The following is a 19564-nucleotide window of genomic DNA, read 5'->3' as shown; positions in this document are numbered from 1 at the left end:
TGTGTCGGTTCTGTGATAGTGAAGCTGGTGAAGGTGAGATGTGGGAAAATTCCACACACTGTCTAGTTACCTAGATCCCTGAGATCCACACACACACACACACACACACACACACACACACTTGCTTGCTTGTAGTTGTCCATCGAATCCGATGATGACGTCCACTTCCGTCTTTTAATGGTGAGTTTTCTGATGGCTGAATAATCCTATTCTGGATCCACATATTCTATTGCAGGTCGGACATATATACATGGTATTGGTGTTACTGGTATTTATGGGAGTGTTTCTCCTGAGCCTTCTTTGTTGTCTCCTGACGGTCCTATCCTCCTCCAGTGCTTGGGTCCCATCGAGACCTCCAGCTGTTGCGGTCAGCAGCCATGTTCTTTTTATTTTGCACTTCTTTAGCACTGTCTTCAGTTGGTCTTTGAAGCGTTTCTTCTGTCCTCCAGCAGAGCGCTGGCCTTGTTGTAGCTGGCCTTATAGCACTCTGAGCTGGCCTTATAGCACTCTGAGCTGGCCTTATAGCACTCTGAGCACTGGCCTTATAGCACTCTGAGCTGGCCTTATAGCACTCTGAGCACTGGCCTTATAGCACTCTGAGCTGGCCTTATAGCACTCTGAGCACTGGCACTGGCCTTATAGCACTCTGAGCTGGCCTTATAGCACTCTGAGCGCTGGCCTTATAGCACTCTGAGCACTGGCACTGGCCTTATAGCACTCTGAGCACTGGCACTGGCCTTATAGCACTCTGAGCTGGCCTTATAGCACTCTGAGCACTGGCACTGGCCTTATAGCACTCTGAGCTGGCCTTATAGCACTCTGAGCACTGGCACTGGCCTTATAGCACTCTGAGCTGGCCTTATAGCACTCTGAGCACTGGCCTTATAGCACTCTGAGCTGGCCTTATAGCACTCTGAGCTCTGGCCTTATAGCACTCTGAGCTGGCCTTATAGCACTCTGAGCGCTGGCCTTATAGCACTCTGAGCACTGGCCTTATAGCACTCTGAGCCTTATAGCACTCTGAGCTTTATAGCACTCTGAGCGCTGGCCTTATAGCACTCTGAGCCTTATAGCACTCTGAGCTTTATAGCACTCTGAGCGCTGGCCTTATAGCACTCTGAGCGCTGGCCTTATAGCACTCTGAGCACTGGCACTGGCCTTATAGCACTCTGAGCTGGCCTTATAGCACTCTGAGCACTGGCCTTATAGCACTCTGAGCTGGCCTTATAGCACTCTGAGCTGGCCTTATAGCACTCTGAGCTGGCCTTATAGCACTCTGAGCTGGCCTTATAGCACTCTGAGCACTGGCCTTATAGCACTCTGAGCTGGCCTTATAGCACTCTGAGCTGGCCTTATAGCACTCTGAGCACTGGCCTTATAGCACTCTGAGCTGGCCTTATAGCACTCTGAGCTCTGGCCTTATAGCACTCTGAGCGCTGGCCTTATAGCACTCTGAGCTGGCCTTATAGCACTCTGAGCACTGGCCTTATAGCACTCTGAGCCTTATAGCACTCTGAGCCTTATAGCACTCTGAGCTTTATAGCACTCTGAGCGCTGGCCTTATAGCACTCTGAGCCTTATAGCACTCTGAGCTTTATAGCACTCTGAGCGCTGGCCTTATAGCACTCTGAGCGCTGGCCTTATAGCACTCTGAGTGCTGGCCTTATAGCACTCTGAGCACTGGCCTTATAGCACTCTGAGCTGGCCTTATAGCACTCTGAGCACTGGCCTTATAGCACTCTGAGCTGGCCTTATAGCACTCTGAGCACTGGCCTTATAGCACTCTGAGCTGGCCTTATAGCACTCTGAGCACTGGCCTTATAGCACTCTGAGCTGGCCTTATAGCACTCTGAGCTGGCCTTATAGCACTCTGAGCACTGGCCTTATAGCACTCTGAGCTGGCCTTATAGCACTCTGAGCACTGGCCTTATAGCACTCTGAGCACTGGCCTTATAGCACTCTGAGCACTGGCCTTATAGCACTCTGAGCTCTGGCCTTATAGCACTCTGAGCGCTGGCCTTATAGCACTCTGAGCTGGCCTTATAGCACTCTGAGCGCTGGCCTTATAGCACTCTGAGCACTGGCCTTATAGCACTCTGAGCCTTATAGCACTCTGAGCCTTATAGCACTCTGAGCTTTATAGCACTCTGAGCGCTGGCCTTATAGCACTCTGAGCCTTATAGCACTCTGAGCCTTATAGCACTCTGAGCTTTATAGCACTCTGAGCGCTGGCCTTATAGCACTCTGAGCCTTATAGCACTCTGAGCTTTATAGCACTCTGAGCGCTGGCCTTATAGCACTCTGAGCGCTGGCCTTATAGCACTCTGAGCGCTGGCCTTATAGCACTCTGAGTGCTGGCCTTATAGCACTCTGAGCTGGCCTTATAGCACTCTGAGCACTGGCCTTATAGCACTCTGAGCGCTGGCCTTATAGCACTCTGAGCTGGCCTTATAGCACTCTGAGCTGGCCTTATAGCACTCTGAGCGCTGGCCTTATAGCACTCTGAGCGCTGGCCTTATAGCACTCTGAGCTGGCCTTATAGCACTCTGAGCTGGCCTTATAGCACTCTGAGCACTGGCCTTATAGCACTCTGAGCTGGCCTTATAGCACTCTGAGCGCTGGCCTTATAGCACTCTGAGCTGGCCTTATAGCACTCTGAGCACTGGCCTTATAGCACTCTGAGCTGGCCTTATAGCACTCTGAGCGCTGGCCTTATAGCACTCTGAGCACTGGCCTTATAGCACTCTGAGCTGGCCTTATAGCACTCTGAGCTGGCCTTATAGCACTCTGAGCACTGGCCTTATAGCACTCTGAGCACTGGCCTTATAGCACTCTGAGCTCTGGCCTTATAGCACTCTGAGCGCTGGCCTTATAGCACTCTGAGCTGGCCTTATAGCACTCTGAGCGCTGGCCTTATAGCACTCTGAGCACTGGCCTTATAGCACTCTGAGCCTTATAGCACTCTGAGCCTTATAGCACTCTGAGCTTTATAGCACTCTGAGCGCTGGCCTTATAGCACTCTGAGCCTTATAGCACTCTGAGCCTTATAGCACTCTGAGCTTTATAGCACTCTGAGCGCTGGCCTTATAGCACTCTGAGCCTTATAGCACTCTGAGCTTTATAGCACTCTGAGCGCTGGCCTTATAGCACTCTGAGCGCTGGCCTTATAGCACTCTGAGCGCTGGCCTTATAGCACTCTGAGTGCTGGCCTTATAGCACTCTGAGCTGGCCTTATAGCACTCTGAGCACTGGCCTTATAGCACTCTGAGCGCTGGCCTTATAGCACTCTGAGCTGGCCTTATAGCACTCTGAGCTGGCCTTATAGCACTCTGAGCGCTGGCCTTATAGCACTCTGAGCGCTGGCCTTATAGCACTCTGAGCTGGCCTTATAGCACTCTGAGCTGGCCTTATAGCACTCTGAGCACTGGCCTTATAGCACTCTGAGCTGGCCTTATAGCACTCTGAGCGCTGGCCTTATAGCACTCTGAGCTGGCCTTATAGCACTCTGAGCACTGGCCTTATAGCACTCTGAGCTGGCCTTATAGCACTCTGAGCGCTGGCCTTATAGCACTCTGAGCACTGGCCTTATAGCACTCTGAGCTGGCCTTATAGCACTCTGAGCTGGCCTTATAGCACTCTGAGCACTGGCCTTATAGCACTCTGAGCACTGGCCTTATAGCACTCTGAGCGCTGGCCTTATAGCACTCTGAGCGCTGGCCTTATAGCACTCTGAGCACTGGCCTTATAGCACTCTGAGCTGGCCTTATAGCACTCTGAGCTGGCCTTATAGCACTCTGAGCCTTATAGCACTCTGAGCCTTATAGCACTCTGAGCTTTATAGCACTCTGAGCACTGGCCTTATAGCACTCTGAGCCTTATAGCACTCTGAGCCTTATAGCACTCTGAGCTTTATAGCACTCTGAGCTTTATAGCACTCTGAGCACTGGCCTTATAGCACTCTGAGCCTTATAGCACTCTGAGCTTTATAGCACTCTGAGCACTGGCCTTATAGCACTCTGAGCCTTATAGCACTCTGAGCCTTATAGCACTCTGAGCACTGGCCTTATAGCACTCTGAGCCTTATAGCACTCTGAGCCTTATAGCACTCTGAGCACTGGCCTTATAGCACTCTGAGCCTTATAGCACTCTGAGCACTGGCCTTATAGCACTCTGAGCACTGGCCTTATAGCACTCTGAGCTCTGGCCTTATAGCACTCTGAGCCTTATAGCACTCTGAGCACTGGCCTTATAGCACTCTGAGCACTGGCCTTATAGCACTCTGAGCCTTATAGCACTCTGAGCACTGGCCTTATAGCACTCTGAGCCTTATAGCACTCTGAGCACTGGCCTTATAGCACTCTGAGCCTTATAGCACTCTGAGCACTGGCCTTATAGCACTCTGAGCCTTATAGCACTCTGAGCACTGGCCTTATAGCACTCTGAGCACTGGCCTTATAGCACTCTGAGCACTGGCCTTATAGCACTCTGAGCTCTGGCCTTATAGCACTCTGAGCTGGCCTTATAGCACTCTGAGCCTTATAGCACTCTGAGCTCTGGCCTTATAGCACTCTGAGCACTGGCCTTATAGCACTCTGAGCCTTATAGCACTCTGAGCACTGGCCTTATAGCACTCTGAGCCTTATAGCACTCTGAGCCTTATAGCACTCTGAGCACTGGCCTTATAGCACTCTGAGCTGGCCTTATAGCACTCTGAGCACTGGCCTTATAGCACTCTGAGCCTTATAGCACTCTGAGCACTGGCCTTATAGCACTCTGAGCTGGCCTTATAGCACTCTGAGCTCTGGCCTTATAGCACTCTGAGCTGGCCTTATAGCACTCTGAGCACTGGCCTTATAGCACTCTGAGCCTTATAGCACTCTGAGCCTTATAGCACTCTGAGCACTGGCCTTATAGCACTCTGAGCTGGCCTTATAGCACTCTGAGCACTGGCCTTATAGCACTCTGAGCCTTATAGCACTCTGAGCACTGGCCTTATAGCACTCTGAGCTGGCCTTATAGCACTCTGAGCTCTGGCCTTATAGCACTCTGAGCTGGCCTTATAGCACTCTGAGCACTGGCCTTATAGCACTCTGAGCCTTATAGCACTCTGAGCCTTATAGCACTCTGAGCGCTGGCCTTATAGCAGCTCTATTTTGGGTCGTTTGTAAGTTCTTTAGTTGACCTTTAGATATAGATGACCATACAGGGGCACAATAATCCAAATGACATCAAATTAAAGATTTAGCCACCTGCTCCACAATGTGTGTAGGGACATAAGACATTTCCTCACCATAGAGATACCACTCCATCTTCTTCACTATGATATCAATATGTTCTACCCATGACAGCTTACTATCCACTATTGTGCCCAGTATCTACCTGTTCTATAGGTTCCCCAGACAAGCTCAAACTCATCTTTGGTATTAATGACAATTTATGTGTGTGTCTGATGTCAGCGGAGTGTGTGTGTGTGTCTGATGTCAGCGGAGTGTGTGTGTTTGTGTGTGTCTGATGTCAGCGGAGTGTGTGTGTGTGTGTGTGTCTGATGTCAGCGGAGTGGGTGTGTGTGTGTCTGATGTCAGCGGAGTGTGTGTGTGTGTGTCTGATGTCAGCGGTGTGTGTGTGTGTGTGTCTGATGTCAGCGGTGTGTGTGTGTGTGTGTGTCTGATGTCAGCGGTGTGTGTGTGTGTCTGATGTCAGTGGTGTGTGTTGTCACATATGGAGGGCCCGCCCTAGTCACACACTGTCAGTAACTGAGGTTTTCTCTAGCAGTGTTGCTTTCTTTTTTTCTGTAAACTTTATTTAGTTTCCTAACATGACATTAGTGTTTTCTGAACGAAGCAGTGTTGCTCTCAAACGGGAGACGATCAGAGAAACGACTGACTTCATGATGCTGTTCGGAGGCTTTGGTTTATCGGACACACACAGATCACCAGCTGATATTACAGTGCAACAGAGGGTTCAGCCGTGCGCTGAGTTACAGGGTCAGCTTTACTGAGTAAACACATCTCGTACATCACACACACTGATGATAAACACTGATGATACTGGAGTCTCCTGAACTGAAGACTGTTACAGTCAGACATGTAGAAGTCCTGTAACAAGGACAGAATCACATTCATTTGTGTGTGTGTGTCTGAGGTCAGCGGAGAGAGAGTGTGTGTGTGTGTGTCTGAGGTCAGCGGAGAGAGAGTGTGTGTGTGTGTGTCTGAGGTCAGCGGAGAGAGAGTGTGTGTGTGTGTGTGTGTGTGTCTGAGGTCAGCGGAGAGAGAGAGTGAGTGTGAGTGTGTGTGTGTGTGTGTGATGTCAGCGGAGTGTGTGTGTTAGGGCTGTCAAAATGGCTGAAAAGCTCAATTCGAATTTCTTTCTTAAATATTAGCAAAATTCGAGTTATATTTGAATTCTAAAGGCAACAGGTGATGTCAGAGGAGCAGTGCTGTAGTGTCTCCTGTGGCCACAAGAGGGCGCAAGCGAGCGCAATAAGCAAATATAAACCAAATCAAGCATCGCATCTTTTATTGAAATGAAATTACATTCATTATTTAAAGTGCATAAACAGCTGCTCTTAAATAAAATATAATTTCCTTAATGTGCATGCAAGGAAGGAAAAGTAGTTTACAATAGTGCATAAAACTACATAAGTGCATCAGTAACCTGAGAAAACACACTTCACCACACAGCTTCAACACACAACACACAGCTTCAACACACAGGAGCAAACTGCCATACAGAAACACTCACTTCTCCTCTCCACATCTACACATGATCTGCCAGTACACCAGAGTATGCGAGTATGGTCGATTTTATTCAACGAATATTCGAAATTAGAATTTTTATTTGACAGCCCTAGTGTGTGTGTGTGTGTGTGTGTGTGTGTGTGTGTGTGTCTGTCTGAGGTGAGCGGAGTGTGTGTGTGTGTGTGTGTCTGAGGTCAGCGGAGAGAGAGTGTGTGTGTGTGTGTGTGTGTGTCTGAGGTCAGCGGAGAGAGAGAGTGAGTGTGAGTGTGTGTGTGTGTGTGTGATGTCAGCGGAGTGTGTGTGTTAGGGCTGTCAAAATGGCTGAAAAGCTCAATTCGAATTTCTTTCTTAAATATTAGCAAAATTCGAGTTATATTTGAATTCTAAAGGCAACAGGTGATGTCAGAGGAGCAGTGCTGTAGTGTCTCCTGTGGCCACAAGAGGGCGCAAGCGAGCGCAATAAGCAAATATAAACCAAATCAAGCATCGCATCTTTTATTGAAATGAAATTACATTCATTATTTAAAGTGCATAAACAGCTGCTCTTAAATAAAATATAATTTCCTTAATGTGCATGCAAGGAAGGAAAAGTAGTTTACAATAGTGCATAAAACTACATAAGTGCATCAGTAACCTGAGAAAACACACTTCACCACACAGCTTCAACACACAACACACAGCTTCAACACACAGGAGCAAACTGCCATACAGAAACACTCACTTCTCCTCTCCACATCTACACATGATCTGCCAGTACACCAGAGTATGCGAGTATGGTCGATTTTATTCAACGAATATTCGAAATTAGAATTTTTATTTGACAGCCCTAGTGTGTGTGTGTGTGTGTGTGTGTGTGTGTGTGTGTGTCTGTCTGAGGTGAGCGGAGTGTGTGTGTGTGTGTGTGTGTGTGTGTGTGTGTGTGTGTGTGTCTGTCTGTGGTCAGCGGAGTGTGTGTGTGTGTGTGTGTGTGTGTGTGTGTGTGTGTGTGTGTGTGTGTGTGTGTGTGTGTGTGTCTGTCTGAGGTCAGCGGAGTGTGTGTGTGTGTGTCTGATATCAGCGGAGTGTGTGTGTGTGTCTGTGGTCAGCGGAGTGTGTGTGTCTGATGTCAGCCGAGTGTGTGTGTCTGTGGTCAGCGGAGTGTGTGTTCCGGCGCTCCCGCTCCTCGTCCTGCACGGATCTCCAGAGCGCTCGGATGTTCCCCTCGCCGAAGCCCGAGGCTCCTCTCCGCTCGATGAGCTCCAGGAAGAAGGAGTTCTCTCCGAACAAGGGCTTCGTGAACACCTGGAGCAGGAGCCTGCACACACACACACACACACGCACAATCAGTCAACATCTGAGTTTGACAGACTGAAGAAGAGGTGTATGCGCACACACACACACACACACACACACACACACACACACACACACACACACACACACACACACACACACACACACACACACACGCACAATCAGTCAACATCTGAGTTTGACAGACTGAAGAAGAGGTGTATGCGCACACACACACACACACACACACACACACACACACACACACACACACACACACACACACACACACACACACACTGCTGAACGCCACAGAGAGTGAGGAACTCTATATCGAGTCCAAGCTTTAGTTTAAACTGACAATCGTTCGTTTTACTGGCATTTCCTCAGTTTCCTCTATTAACTCCAGTCACTCTCAGCTCTTCCTCAGTGTGTGTGTGTGTGTGTGTGTGTGTGTGTGTGAGTGATGCAGTCAGCGGAGTGTATGTCGTACCGTTGACTGGGTGAGATCCGGCTGTCTGTGTGTGTGTGAACATCAGTGTCCAGGAGAATCCCGTACCGGCTCAGTGTGTGAGGATCCAGACCCGCATCCAAGATCTCCTGCTGCTTTCCTACCTGCCAACACACACACACACACACACAAACACACCGAGCACACACACACCATTATTAGGTGTGTATGAGCTGCTGTGTGCACATGGATCATTACTCTAATATCATGTGTGTGTGTGTGTGTGTGTGAGAGACTGTGTGTGTGTGTGACTCTGACCTCAGTGTAGTACGCCGGAGGAGGAGAGTAGAACTGGACTCCAGCGAGTCTCAGTGTGTGTGCTGTTCTCACGATGTTCTCGGTGTAGAGCCCGATGTGTTGGACTCCGGCTCCTCGGTGCTGATCCAGGAACGAGTCCACCTGATTACTGCCTGAAACACACACACCGTTAGTACACACACACCGTTACTACACACACACAACATTATTACACACACACCGTTACTACACACACACAACATTATTACACACACCATTAGTACACACACACACACAACATTATTACACACACACCGTTACTACACACACACAACATTATTACACACACACCGTTACTACACACACACAACATTACACACACCGTTAGTACACACACACATACCGTTAGTACACACACACACACACACACACCGTTAGTACACACACACACACACCGTTAGTACACACACACAAAATTATTACACACAACGTTAGTACACACACACACACACACCATTATTACACATACACACCGTTATTACACACACACAACATTATTACACACACACAACCACACACCATTAGTACACACACACACACACACCGTTAGTACACACACACACACACACACACCATTAGTACACACACACACACACACACACACACACACACACACACACCGTTAGTACACACACACACCGTTAGTGCACACACACACACACACACACACACACACACCGTTAGTACACACACACACACACACACACCGTTAGTACACACACACACACCGTTAGTACAAACACACACACACCGTTAGTACACACACACACCGTTAGTACACACACACACCGTTAGTACACACACACACACCGTTAGTACACACACACACACCGTTAGTACACACACACACCGTTAGTACACACACACACACACCGTTAGTACACACACACACCGTTAGTACACACACACACACCGTTAGTACACACACACACACCGTTAGTACACACACACACACCGTTAGTACACACACACACACCGTTAGTACACACCGTTAGTACACACCGTTAGTACACACACACACACACACCCCGTTAGTACACACACACACACACCGTTAGTACACACACACACCGTTATTACACACACACACACCGTTAGTACACACACACAACGTTATTACACACACACACCGTTATTACACACACCGTTATTACACACACCGTTATTACACACACACACACGTTATTACACACACAACATTATTACACACACACCGTTATTACACTCACACAACGTTATTACACACACACAACGTTATTACACACACACACCACGTTATTACACACACACAAACACACACACACACACACACACCGTTATTACACACACACACGTTATTACACACACACACCGTTATTACACACACACACCGTTAGTACACACACACACACCGTTAGTACACACACACACCGTTAGTACACACACACCGTTAGTACACACACACACACACACCGTTATTAAACACACACACACACACACACCGTTATTACACACACACACACACACACACCAACACACCGTTATTACACACACACACACACACACCGTTATTACACACACACACACACACACACACCGTTATTAAACACACACACACACACACCGTTATTAAACACACACACACACACACACACGTTATTAAACACACACACCGTTATAACACACACACACACACACACACCCCGTTATTACACACACACACAACGTTATTACACACACACACACACAACGTTATTACACACACACCATTATTACACACACACCGTTATTACACACACACCGTTATTACACACACACCGTTATTACACACACACCGTTATTACACACACACCGTTATTACACACACACCGTTATTACACACACACACCGTTAGTACACACACACACACACACCGTTATTACACACACACCGTTATTACACACACACCGTTATTACACACACACCGTTATTACACAAACACACGTTATTACACAAACACACGTTATTACACACACACGTTATTACACACACACCGTTATTACACACACACACACACACCGTTATCACACACACACACACACACACACACACCGTTATTACACACACACACACACGTTATTACACACACACACCGTTATTACACACACCGTTATTACACACACACACACCGTTATTACACACACACCCCCGTTATTACACACACACACACCGTTATTACACACACACACACACACACACACCGTTATTACACACACACACACCGTTATTACACACACACACACACACACACCGTTATTACACACACACAGCGTTATTACACACACACACACAGCGTTATTACACACACACACACACCGTTATTAAACACACACACCGTTATTACACACACACACACACACACACACACACACACACCGTTATTACACACACACACAGCGTTATTACACACACACACAGCGTTATTACACACACACACACACACCGTTATTAAACACACACACACCGTTATTACACACACACACACACACACACACACACACACACACCGTTATTACACACACACACAGCGTTATTACACACACACACAGCGTTATTACACACACACACACACCGTTATTAAACACACACACCGTTATTACACACACACACACACACACACACACGTTATTAAACACACACACCGTTATTACACACACAAACACCGTTATTACACACACACACACACACACACACACACACACACGTTATTAAACACACACACACACGTTATTAAACACACACACACACACACGTTATTAAACAACTCAATCGCTCATTTAAATATTAGTACAGAATAGTTAAAGATATTAGTAACACTTTACAGTAAGGTTCATTAGTGAACATGAAGTGTGTGTGTGTGTGTGTGTGTGTGTGAGATGAAGTGTGTGTGTGTGTGTGTGTGTGAGATGAAGTGTGTGTGTGTGTGTGTGAGATGAAGTGTGTGTGTGTGTGTGTGAGATGAAGTGTGTGTGTGTGTGTGTGTGTGTGTGTGTGTGTGTGTGTGTGAGATGAAGTGTGTGTGTGTGTGTGTGTGAGAGATGAAGTGTGTGTGTGTGTGTGTGTGTGTGTGAGATGAAGTGTGTGTGTGTGTGTGTGTGTGAGATGAAGTGTGTGTGTGTGTGTGTGTGTGTGTGAGATGAAGTGTGTGTGTGTGTGTGTGTGTGAGAGATGAAGTGTGTGTGTGTGTGTGTGTGTGTGTGTGAGAGATGAAGTGTGTGTGTGTGTGTGTGTGTGTGTGATGAAGTGTGTGTGTGTGTGTGAGATGAAGTGTGAGAGATGAAGTGTGTGTGTGTGTGTGTGAGATGAAGTGTGTGTGTGTGTGTGTGTGTGTGTGTGTGTGTGATGAAGTGTGTGTGTGTGTGTGAGATGAAGTGTGAGAGATGAAGTGTGTGTGTGTGTGTGTGAGATGAAGTGTGTGTGTGTGTGTGTGAGAGATGAAGTGTGTGTGTGAGATGAAGTGTGTGTGTGTGTGTGAGATGAAGTGTGTGTGTGTGTGTGTGTGTGTGTGATGAAGTGTGTGTGTGTGTCTGTGTGTGTGTGAGAGATGAAGTGTGTGTGTGTGTGTGTGTGTGTGTGTGTGTGTGTGAGATGAAGTGTGTGTGTGTGTGTGTGTGTGAGAGATGAAGAGTGTGTGTGTGTGACATGAAGAGTGTGTGTGTGTGAGATGAAGAGTGTGTGTGTGTGTGTGTGTGTGAGATGAAGAGTGTGTGTGTGTGTGAGATGAAGAGTGTGTGTGTGTGTGTGTGTGTGTGTGTGTGTGTGATGAAGAGTGTGTGTGTGTGTGTGTGATGAAGAGTGTGTGTGTGTGTGTGTGTGTGTGTGTGATGAAGAGTGTGTGTGTGTGTGTGTGTGATGAAGAGTGTGTGTGTGTGTGTGTGTGTGTGTGTGAGATGGGTAGGGTTAGTGTAAGGAGATAGAACATAATCGTTTGTACAGTATAAAAACCATTAAGTCTATGGAGAGTCCCCACAAAGATAGTGAACCAGACATGTGTGTGTGTGTGTGTGTGTGAGATGAAGTGTGTGTGTGTGAGATGAAGTGTGTGTGTGTGTGTGTGGGTGTGTGTGTGTGTGTGTGAGATGAAGTGTGAGATGAAGTGTGTGTGTGAGATGAAGTGTGTGTGTGTGTGTGTGAGAGATGAAGTGTGAGATGAAGTGTGTGTGTGTGAGATGAAGTGTGTGTGTATGTGTGCGTTTGATTTATATTACATTGTGGGAACCAAATGTCCCCACAAGGATAGTAAAACCTGAGATCACCTCCATTGTCACCAGCCAGCCAGCCAGCGGTCCCCATGAGGGGAATGGGTTAATAAACATACTAAATTGTATTTTTTTTTAAATGTAAAAATGCAGAAAGTTTTCTGTGATGGGCAGGTTTAGTGTGTGTGTGTGTGTGTGTGTGTGTGAGATGGGTAGGGTTAGTGTAAGGGGACAGAACATACAGTTTGTACTGTATAAAAACCATTAAGTCTATGGAGAGTCCCCACAAAGATAGTGAACCAGACATGTGTGTGTGTGTGTGTGTGTGAGATGAAGTGTGTGTGTGTGAGATGAAGTGTGTGTGTGTGTGTGTGTGAGATGAAGTGTGAGATGAAGTGTGTGTGTGTGTGTGTGTGTGTGTGTGTGTGAGAGAGATGTAAATCTAGACCTTGCTCAGGAAGAGACTCTGCGATCACAAACTTGCAGTCGGGCCGCTCCTCATCTCTGCGTGTGATTCCCGACTCGCTGCGTTCCCGGTATTCCAGCGCTGTGAGCCGGAGCCCGATCCCGTCGTGGTCCAACACGTATCCCTCCTCCTCGTCCTCATCCCTGCACAGGGAGAACGGCCATGATCACTGAATCACAGCTGGGAGATCTTACATTAGGCAGACTCTTATCAACAGCACTGTGTTCCAGCTGGACACTGTATCAGTTCATTCCCAGGGATCCAAACCCGTGACCCGTGACCCATGACCTGTGACCCGTGACCCATGACCCGTGACCCTGCGCTGCAACTCTACAGTCTGACTGTACGCTTTAAACATTTACAGTTAGGCTGACACTTATATCCATGCTTTTATCCAAAGTGAGTTTAAGCCAGGTGTACTTTTCAGCCGTTCATGCAATTCCAGGGAATCAAACCCATGACCTTGACAGATACATTTTTTATATATACTTGCAGTGTATTCAAGCTACAAGATCCAAACCCATGACCCTGGCGTTGCAACTCTGTAGTTTGACTCTTTCACCTTGCAATGCATTCAGTGCCTGTACATTGGATCAGTTCATGCATTCCCTGGGAATCAAACCCAAACATGTGTGTCAGCAGCAGCAGCAGCACTAGGCAGGAGTCTGTATGAGGATGATGATGCTGATACCTGTCGATGAAGAACCTCTGGAAGCCGAAGTTCTGCTGGTACCAGCGGGTGATGTGAGCAGTGCTGCCCCGGGGACACGCGTACGTGATGTGGTCGAAGTGGCTGATGGGACAGTGCGCGCTCTCCGCTGTCTGCGAGCCCGGCTCGACCGCCCTGAAGCCCGGCAGGAACAGACCCCGGTACCGGGAGCAGTCGATGAGTGTGTGGCACACGTTCCCCGCCGCGGACCGGAGCACGGAGAAGCAGACCCGCCCGCGGGCATCGCGGACCTCGGTGGGCGGCTGGAGGAACTCGCAGAGACCCTGATCCCGCAACGCCCGCGACGCGCGCTCCACGCACTCCACCTCGAAACACACGTTACTCACGGTGTCCACCGGGTAGTGCGCATGCGCCCCGTATAGACATCTCAGGTCCTGATGGTCTCGCGCGGTGACGGCGCTCCAGGCACGTGACTGAGGTCCGGTCACCGGCTCGTTCGGTCTCTCGTTGACCACGAACACGGCCGATCCCCTGCGGAGCGCGAGCTGCTTCGCTCGGTCGGTCAGTCTGGCTGCAAACACATTAAACTGGAACCGCGACACGAGCTCATGAACAACTTTATCCACGTTAGAGACGTGCAGGGAAATATGGTGTAACCTGTTCAAGTAGGCCGCCATGTTGGGATGACGTCACGCAGAGGGGCGTGTCGAGTTGCGATCACATTCAGGGTTTTGTTGTGTTGTGCGGGGTATTTTTACATGATCGACACCCTTGTTTGGTGTTCTTATTTTTCTTGGATGCTTTGATGTTGTATTAAGTTTTTTTTTTTTTATACGGACAACAAGTAATGACCATATTCATTTTAAAGTAATTTATTACACGATTCTACGTATTTTATAGCTTGACTTTACATAAAATATTGCCTAAAAAATAAATGAAAACACAAATAAAATGAAAATAAAAACCGAATTTGTCATTCTAGGGTTGGTTTTCACATGGTGTGGATTCGTCCAATCGGCAGCTGTGCGTTCGGTCACGTGCTCGTGACGCTGCGCAAGACGCTGGTCGTTTTTATTTTGTCAGCGCCGCCATTAAATCCGCATTTAAATCAACATTCAGAGCTTAGATTCAGTATTCATCGATTTAAAAACATTCAACGATTTATATAGAGCTCGGAGAATAAACAACGCAATGGAGTTCGAATAACAACAGTAAAGACTGACTGAGGTGATTTAGGTCTCATTAATGAGGAGTCGCGCGCGGAGCGATGTGAGTGTTTACATGTTTTAGCATTTATACGCGTCTGTCGGAGTATTAATGTGACTTACATACAAACAAGAGTGTCTCTGAGTGTGGTGTGCGGGACGAGTGTCAGTAATGATAAGATTAACACAGTCAGTGCTGCGAGATATCAGTAATAAAAACTGAACTGTGACATAAGAGTGTCAGTAGATATTAACACTGTCAGTGCTGTGATATAACATTAAAACTGTCATTAACATCAGTACTGAGATATAACATTAATACTGTCATTAACATCAGTACTGAGATATAACATTAATACTGTCATTAACATCAGTACTGAGATATAACATTAATACTGTCATTAACATCAGTACTGAGATATAACATAATACTGTCATTAACATCAGTACTGAGATATAACATTAATACTGTCATTAATAACATCAGTCCAGAAATATAACATAATACTGTCATTAACATCAGTACTGAGATAACATAATACTGTCATTAACATCAGTACTGAGATATAACATTAATACTGTCATTAACATCAGTACTGAGATATAACATTAATACTGTGAGATATAACATTAATACTGTCATTAACATCAGTACTGAGATAACATAATACTGTCATTAACATCAGTGCTGAGATGTAACATTTATACTGTCATTAACATCAGTCCAGAGATATAACATACTGTCATTAATAACATCAGTCCAGAGATATAACATAATACTGTCATTAATAACATCAGTCCAGAGATATAACATTAATACTGTCATTAATAACATCAGTCCAGAGATATAACATAATACTGTCATTAATAACATCAGTACTGAGATATAACATTAATACTGTCATTAATAACATCAGTCCAGAGATATAACATAATACTGTCATTAATAACATCAGTCCAGAGATATAACATTAATACTGTCATTAATAACATCAGTCCAGAGATATAACATAATACTGTCATTAATAACATCAGTCCAGAGATATAACATTAATACTGTCATTAATAACATCAGTCCAGAGATATAACATTAATACTGTCATTAATAACATCAGTCCAGAGATATAACATTAATACTGTCATTAATAACATCAGTCCAGAGATATAACATAATACTGTCATTAATAACATCAGTCCAGAGATATAACATTAATACTGTCATTAATAACATCAGTCCAGAGATATAACATTAATACTGTCATTAATAACATCAGTCCAGAGATATAACATTAATACTGTCATTAATAACATCAGTCCAGAGATATAACATAATACTGTCATTAATAACATCAGTCCAGAGATATAACATTAATACTGTCATTAATAACATCAGTCCAGAGATATAACATTAATACTGTCATTAATAACATCAGTCCAGAGATATAACATAATACTGTCATTAATAACATCAGTCCAGAGATATAACATAATACTGTCATTAATAACATCAGTCCAGAGATATAACATAATACTGTCATTAATAACATCAGTCCAGAGATATAACATAATACTGTCATTAATAACATCAGTCCAGAGATATAACATAATACTGTCATTAATAACATCAGTCCAGAGATATAACATAATACTGTCATTAATAACATCAGTCCAGAGATATAACATTAATACTGTCATTAATAACATCAGTCCAGAGATATAACATTAATACTGTCATTAATAACATCAGTCCAGAGATATAACATAATACTGTCATTAATAACATCAGTCCAGAGATATAACATTAATACTGTCATTAATAACATCAGTCCAGAGATATAACATTAATACTGTCATTAATAACATCAGTCCAGAGATATAACATAATACTGTCATTAATAACATCAGTCCAGAGATATAACATTAATACTGTCATTAATAACATCAGTCCAGAGATATAACATTAATACTGTCATTAATAACATCAGTCCAGAGATATAACATCAGTTCTGTCATCTGTCATCTGTCACTTCCTGTTCTGTATTTTTTGACATGGCTCGTTTTATTTTGTGTTTACAGATTTCTGTCTCCGCCTCAATGTGTGACTCTGATGTAAGTGAGTGAGTGTGTGTGTGTGTGTGTGTGTGTGCGCGAGTGAGTGAGTGAGTGAGTGTGTGTGTGTGTGTGTGTGTGTGTGTGCTGATCCATCATGACAGAGCTGTGTGTGAAGTGGTCGTGTGAGTACTGCACGTATGAAAACTGGCCGTCTGCTATTAAATGCACCATGTGTCGGGCGCAGAAACCCAGCGCAACCATCATCACAGCGGACCCGTTCCCGGGCCGACCCGACCCGACCGCGGGACACCCGTGGGACCCGGTTCTCATCTGTCCCGACTCCAGCGCCCGGCCCCGGGTCCGGTCGGCCCAGTCCGTGGAGCCCAGTGGGAAGTGGTCGTGTCAGGTGTGCACGTTCCTGAACTGGCCCAGATCGGTGCGCTGCACTCAGTGCCGAAGCCTCCGGGCCTCAGAGCCACCGTCCGGTACCGGCCGACCCGCATCAGACCCGTGCGAGGAGTATAACGACCGGAACCGGCTCAACACGCGTGTGCAGTGCTGGACCTGCTCGGGCTGCTCGTACGAGAACTGGCCCAAATCCCCTCGCTGCGTGGTGTGCGCCCAGCCCAGACCCAACGACTACCAGCCCGCCGAGCCGGACGAGATCAACGAGCTCTCCGCCGTGATCAACGAGGCGGAGCGCAGACGAGCGCGGGGGGTGTGTAGCGGGGCGCGGCGGCACTCGCCCAGCTCGTCCGCACGAGAGGCAGAACTGCAGATCGAGTTCGCCGCCGGAGCTCAGAGCAGGAGAGACGAGCGCGAGATGGACTTCAAGAAGCTCAAGCAGATCAAGAACCGCATGAGGAAAACAGACTGGCTGTTCCTCAACGCCTGCGCTGGTGAGTGTCTTTACTCTCGTAGGGTTTTCTGTCTTACGGCCCTATTTCAACGATCTAAGCTCATGGTCTAATGTGCACTTAGGGCGTCCGAATCCACTTTTGCTAGTTTAACGACGGGAAAAATGGTCGGCGCTCCCGGCGCTGGTTTAAAAGGGTCGTCTCTATTCTCTTAATGAGTAATGGGTGTGTTTTGGGCGTGATGCAATAAACCAATCAGAGTCTCGTCTCCCATTCCGGATCTGCTCGTGCACAAGATTAAAGCTGTGTGTGTGTGTGTGTGTGTGTGTGAGGTTAAAGCGAGACCATCTACGGGACAAGCCGGATTCAACCATATCTTTATATACACAATAATAATATTTTACATTGTAATCCTTTTATTATTAATATTTGGCATGTTTGTGTGCTGCTGCGCGTCCCTGTGTGTGTGTGTAATAAGCAGAGTGTGTGTGTGTAATAAGCAGAGTGTGTGTGTGTAATAAGCAGTGTACGGACCCGCCTATAGGCGCTCATTACTAACGCGCTCTCTAAATAACAAAAGAAAGACTGCCGTTGACTTTAGAGCGGTTCAGTCGGTCAACGGCTCAGTGTACTTCAGTTCCTCTAAACAGCAGCGCTCCAGCAACGCTCCTGAACACACACTCGTCCTCAGACCAGCCGCCCGTGGGCCACAGATGGGCTCAAGTACATTTGCTATTTAAACAACGCGGCGCAGGACGAGAAAATGAAACATAGTCGGGCTGAAACTGGCAAAACACACTTGCATTTGTATTTCCACGCAGTGATGTCATCGTGATGATGATGTCATGTGCGGAGCTTCATTGTCTTTTGTTTGCACTGATTCTCGTGATTCGTGTCATTCAGCGTTCAACGACCTGACGTGGATAAAGTACGTTTTAGCGGCGCTGATAATGCCAGTGTTGCAGCGACTGACACGTTACTCACAGCATCTGCTATAATATCACATTTATGTTTATGTTTATGCATTTGCCAGATGCTTTTATCCAAATGAACTTGCATTGCATTCAAGGCACACGTTTGATCAGTTCATGCATTCCCAAATAAAATATTCATAATGTATATTATAATGTGATTAGGTGTAGTGACCATTGTGGATAAAAACAAATATAACAAATATGAAATATTGGTTATATCACATACATTTATATATTACCAAACACTTTAGTGTCACTGTAAGAGCTGAATCACTGAAGTGATTGAGACACTGTTATTAATATCAT

At 46.2% G+C, this 19564-nt stretch overlaps 2 protein-coding genes across 7 annotated transcripts in view; one reads left to right on the top strand and one right to left on the bottom strand.

Moving 5' to 3' along the window:
- Window positions 1-5891: 5891 nt before the first annotated feature.
- On the bottom strand, window positions 5892-14849 carry hpdl (4-hydroxyphenylpyruvate dioxygenase-like). Its single transcript, XM_084433775.1, has 5 exons — window positions 14192-14849; window positions 13483-13643; window positions 8779-8930; window positions 8503-8624; window positions 5892-8031 (listed from the first exon to the last, which is right to left on the bottom strand). Exons 1-5 carry the CDS (start codon window positions 14845-14847, stop codon window positions 7791-7793), a joined length of 1332 nt encoding a protein of 443 aa, XP_084289901.1. The 5' UTR covers window positions 14848-14849; the 3' UTR covers window positions 5892-7790.
- Window positions 14850-15205: 356 nt separating this feature from the next.
- zranb1a (zinc finger, RAN-binding domain containing 1a) overlaps window positions 15206-19564 on the top strand; it is an 11397-nt gene continuing 7038 nt past the window's right edge. For 4 of the 6 annotated variants that reach the window (XR_014630083.1, XR_014630084.1, XR_014630085.1 and 1 more), the window contains exons 1-2: window positions 15208-15439; window positions 17452-18326. Coding sequence is in view for 2 of the 6 variants with exons in the window: in XM_084433774.1 (XP_084289900.1) it covers window positions 17582-18326 (745 nt within the window). In the remaining 4 variants the exon portion in view is untranslated. Of the gene's footprint in view, window positions 15440-17451; window positions 18327-19564 lie in introns of all 6 variants that reach the window. The other 2 variants (XM_084433773.1, XR_014630086.1) reach the window with 2 other exon arrangements.

The sequence above is a fragment of the Rutilus rutilus genome (genome assembly GCF_951802725.1).
Source record: "Rutilus rutilus genome assembly, chromosome: 16".
NCBI classification, from domain to species: Eukaryota; Metazoa; Chordata; class Actinopteri; order Cypriniformes; family Leuciscidae; genus Rutilus; species Rutilus rutilus.
This window is presented reverse-complemented; position numbering and strand designations above follow the sequence as displayed.

What these genes read in the sequence shown, in the direction of transcription:
- hpdl (XM_084433775.1), bottom strand. Translation starts at nt 14,847, where the DNA reads ATGGCGGCCTACTTGAACAGGTTACACCATATTTCCCTGCACGTCTCT. An exon ending in CAGAGGTTCTTCATCGACAG is followed by an intron (nt 13,644 to 14,191) that starts GTATCAGCATCA and finishes CTCCCTGTGCAG; the next exon opens with GGATGAGGACGAGGAGGAGG. An exon ending in CTCCGGCGTACTACACTGAG is followed by an intron (nt 8,625 to 8,778) that starts GTCAGAGTCACA and finishes GTGTGTTGGCAG; the next exon opens with GTAGGAAAGCAGCAGGAGAT.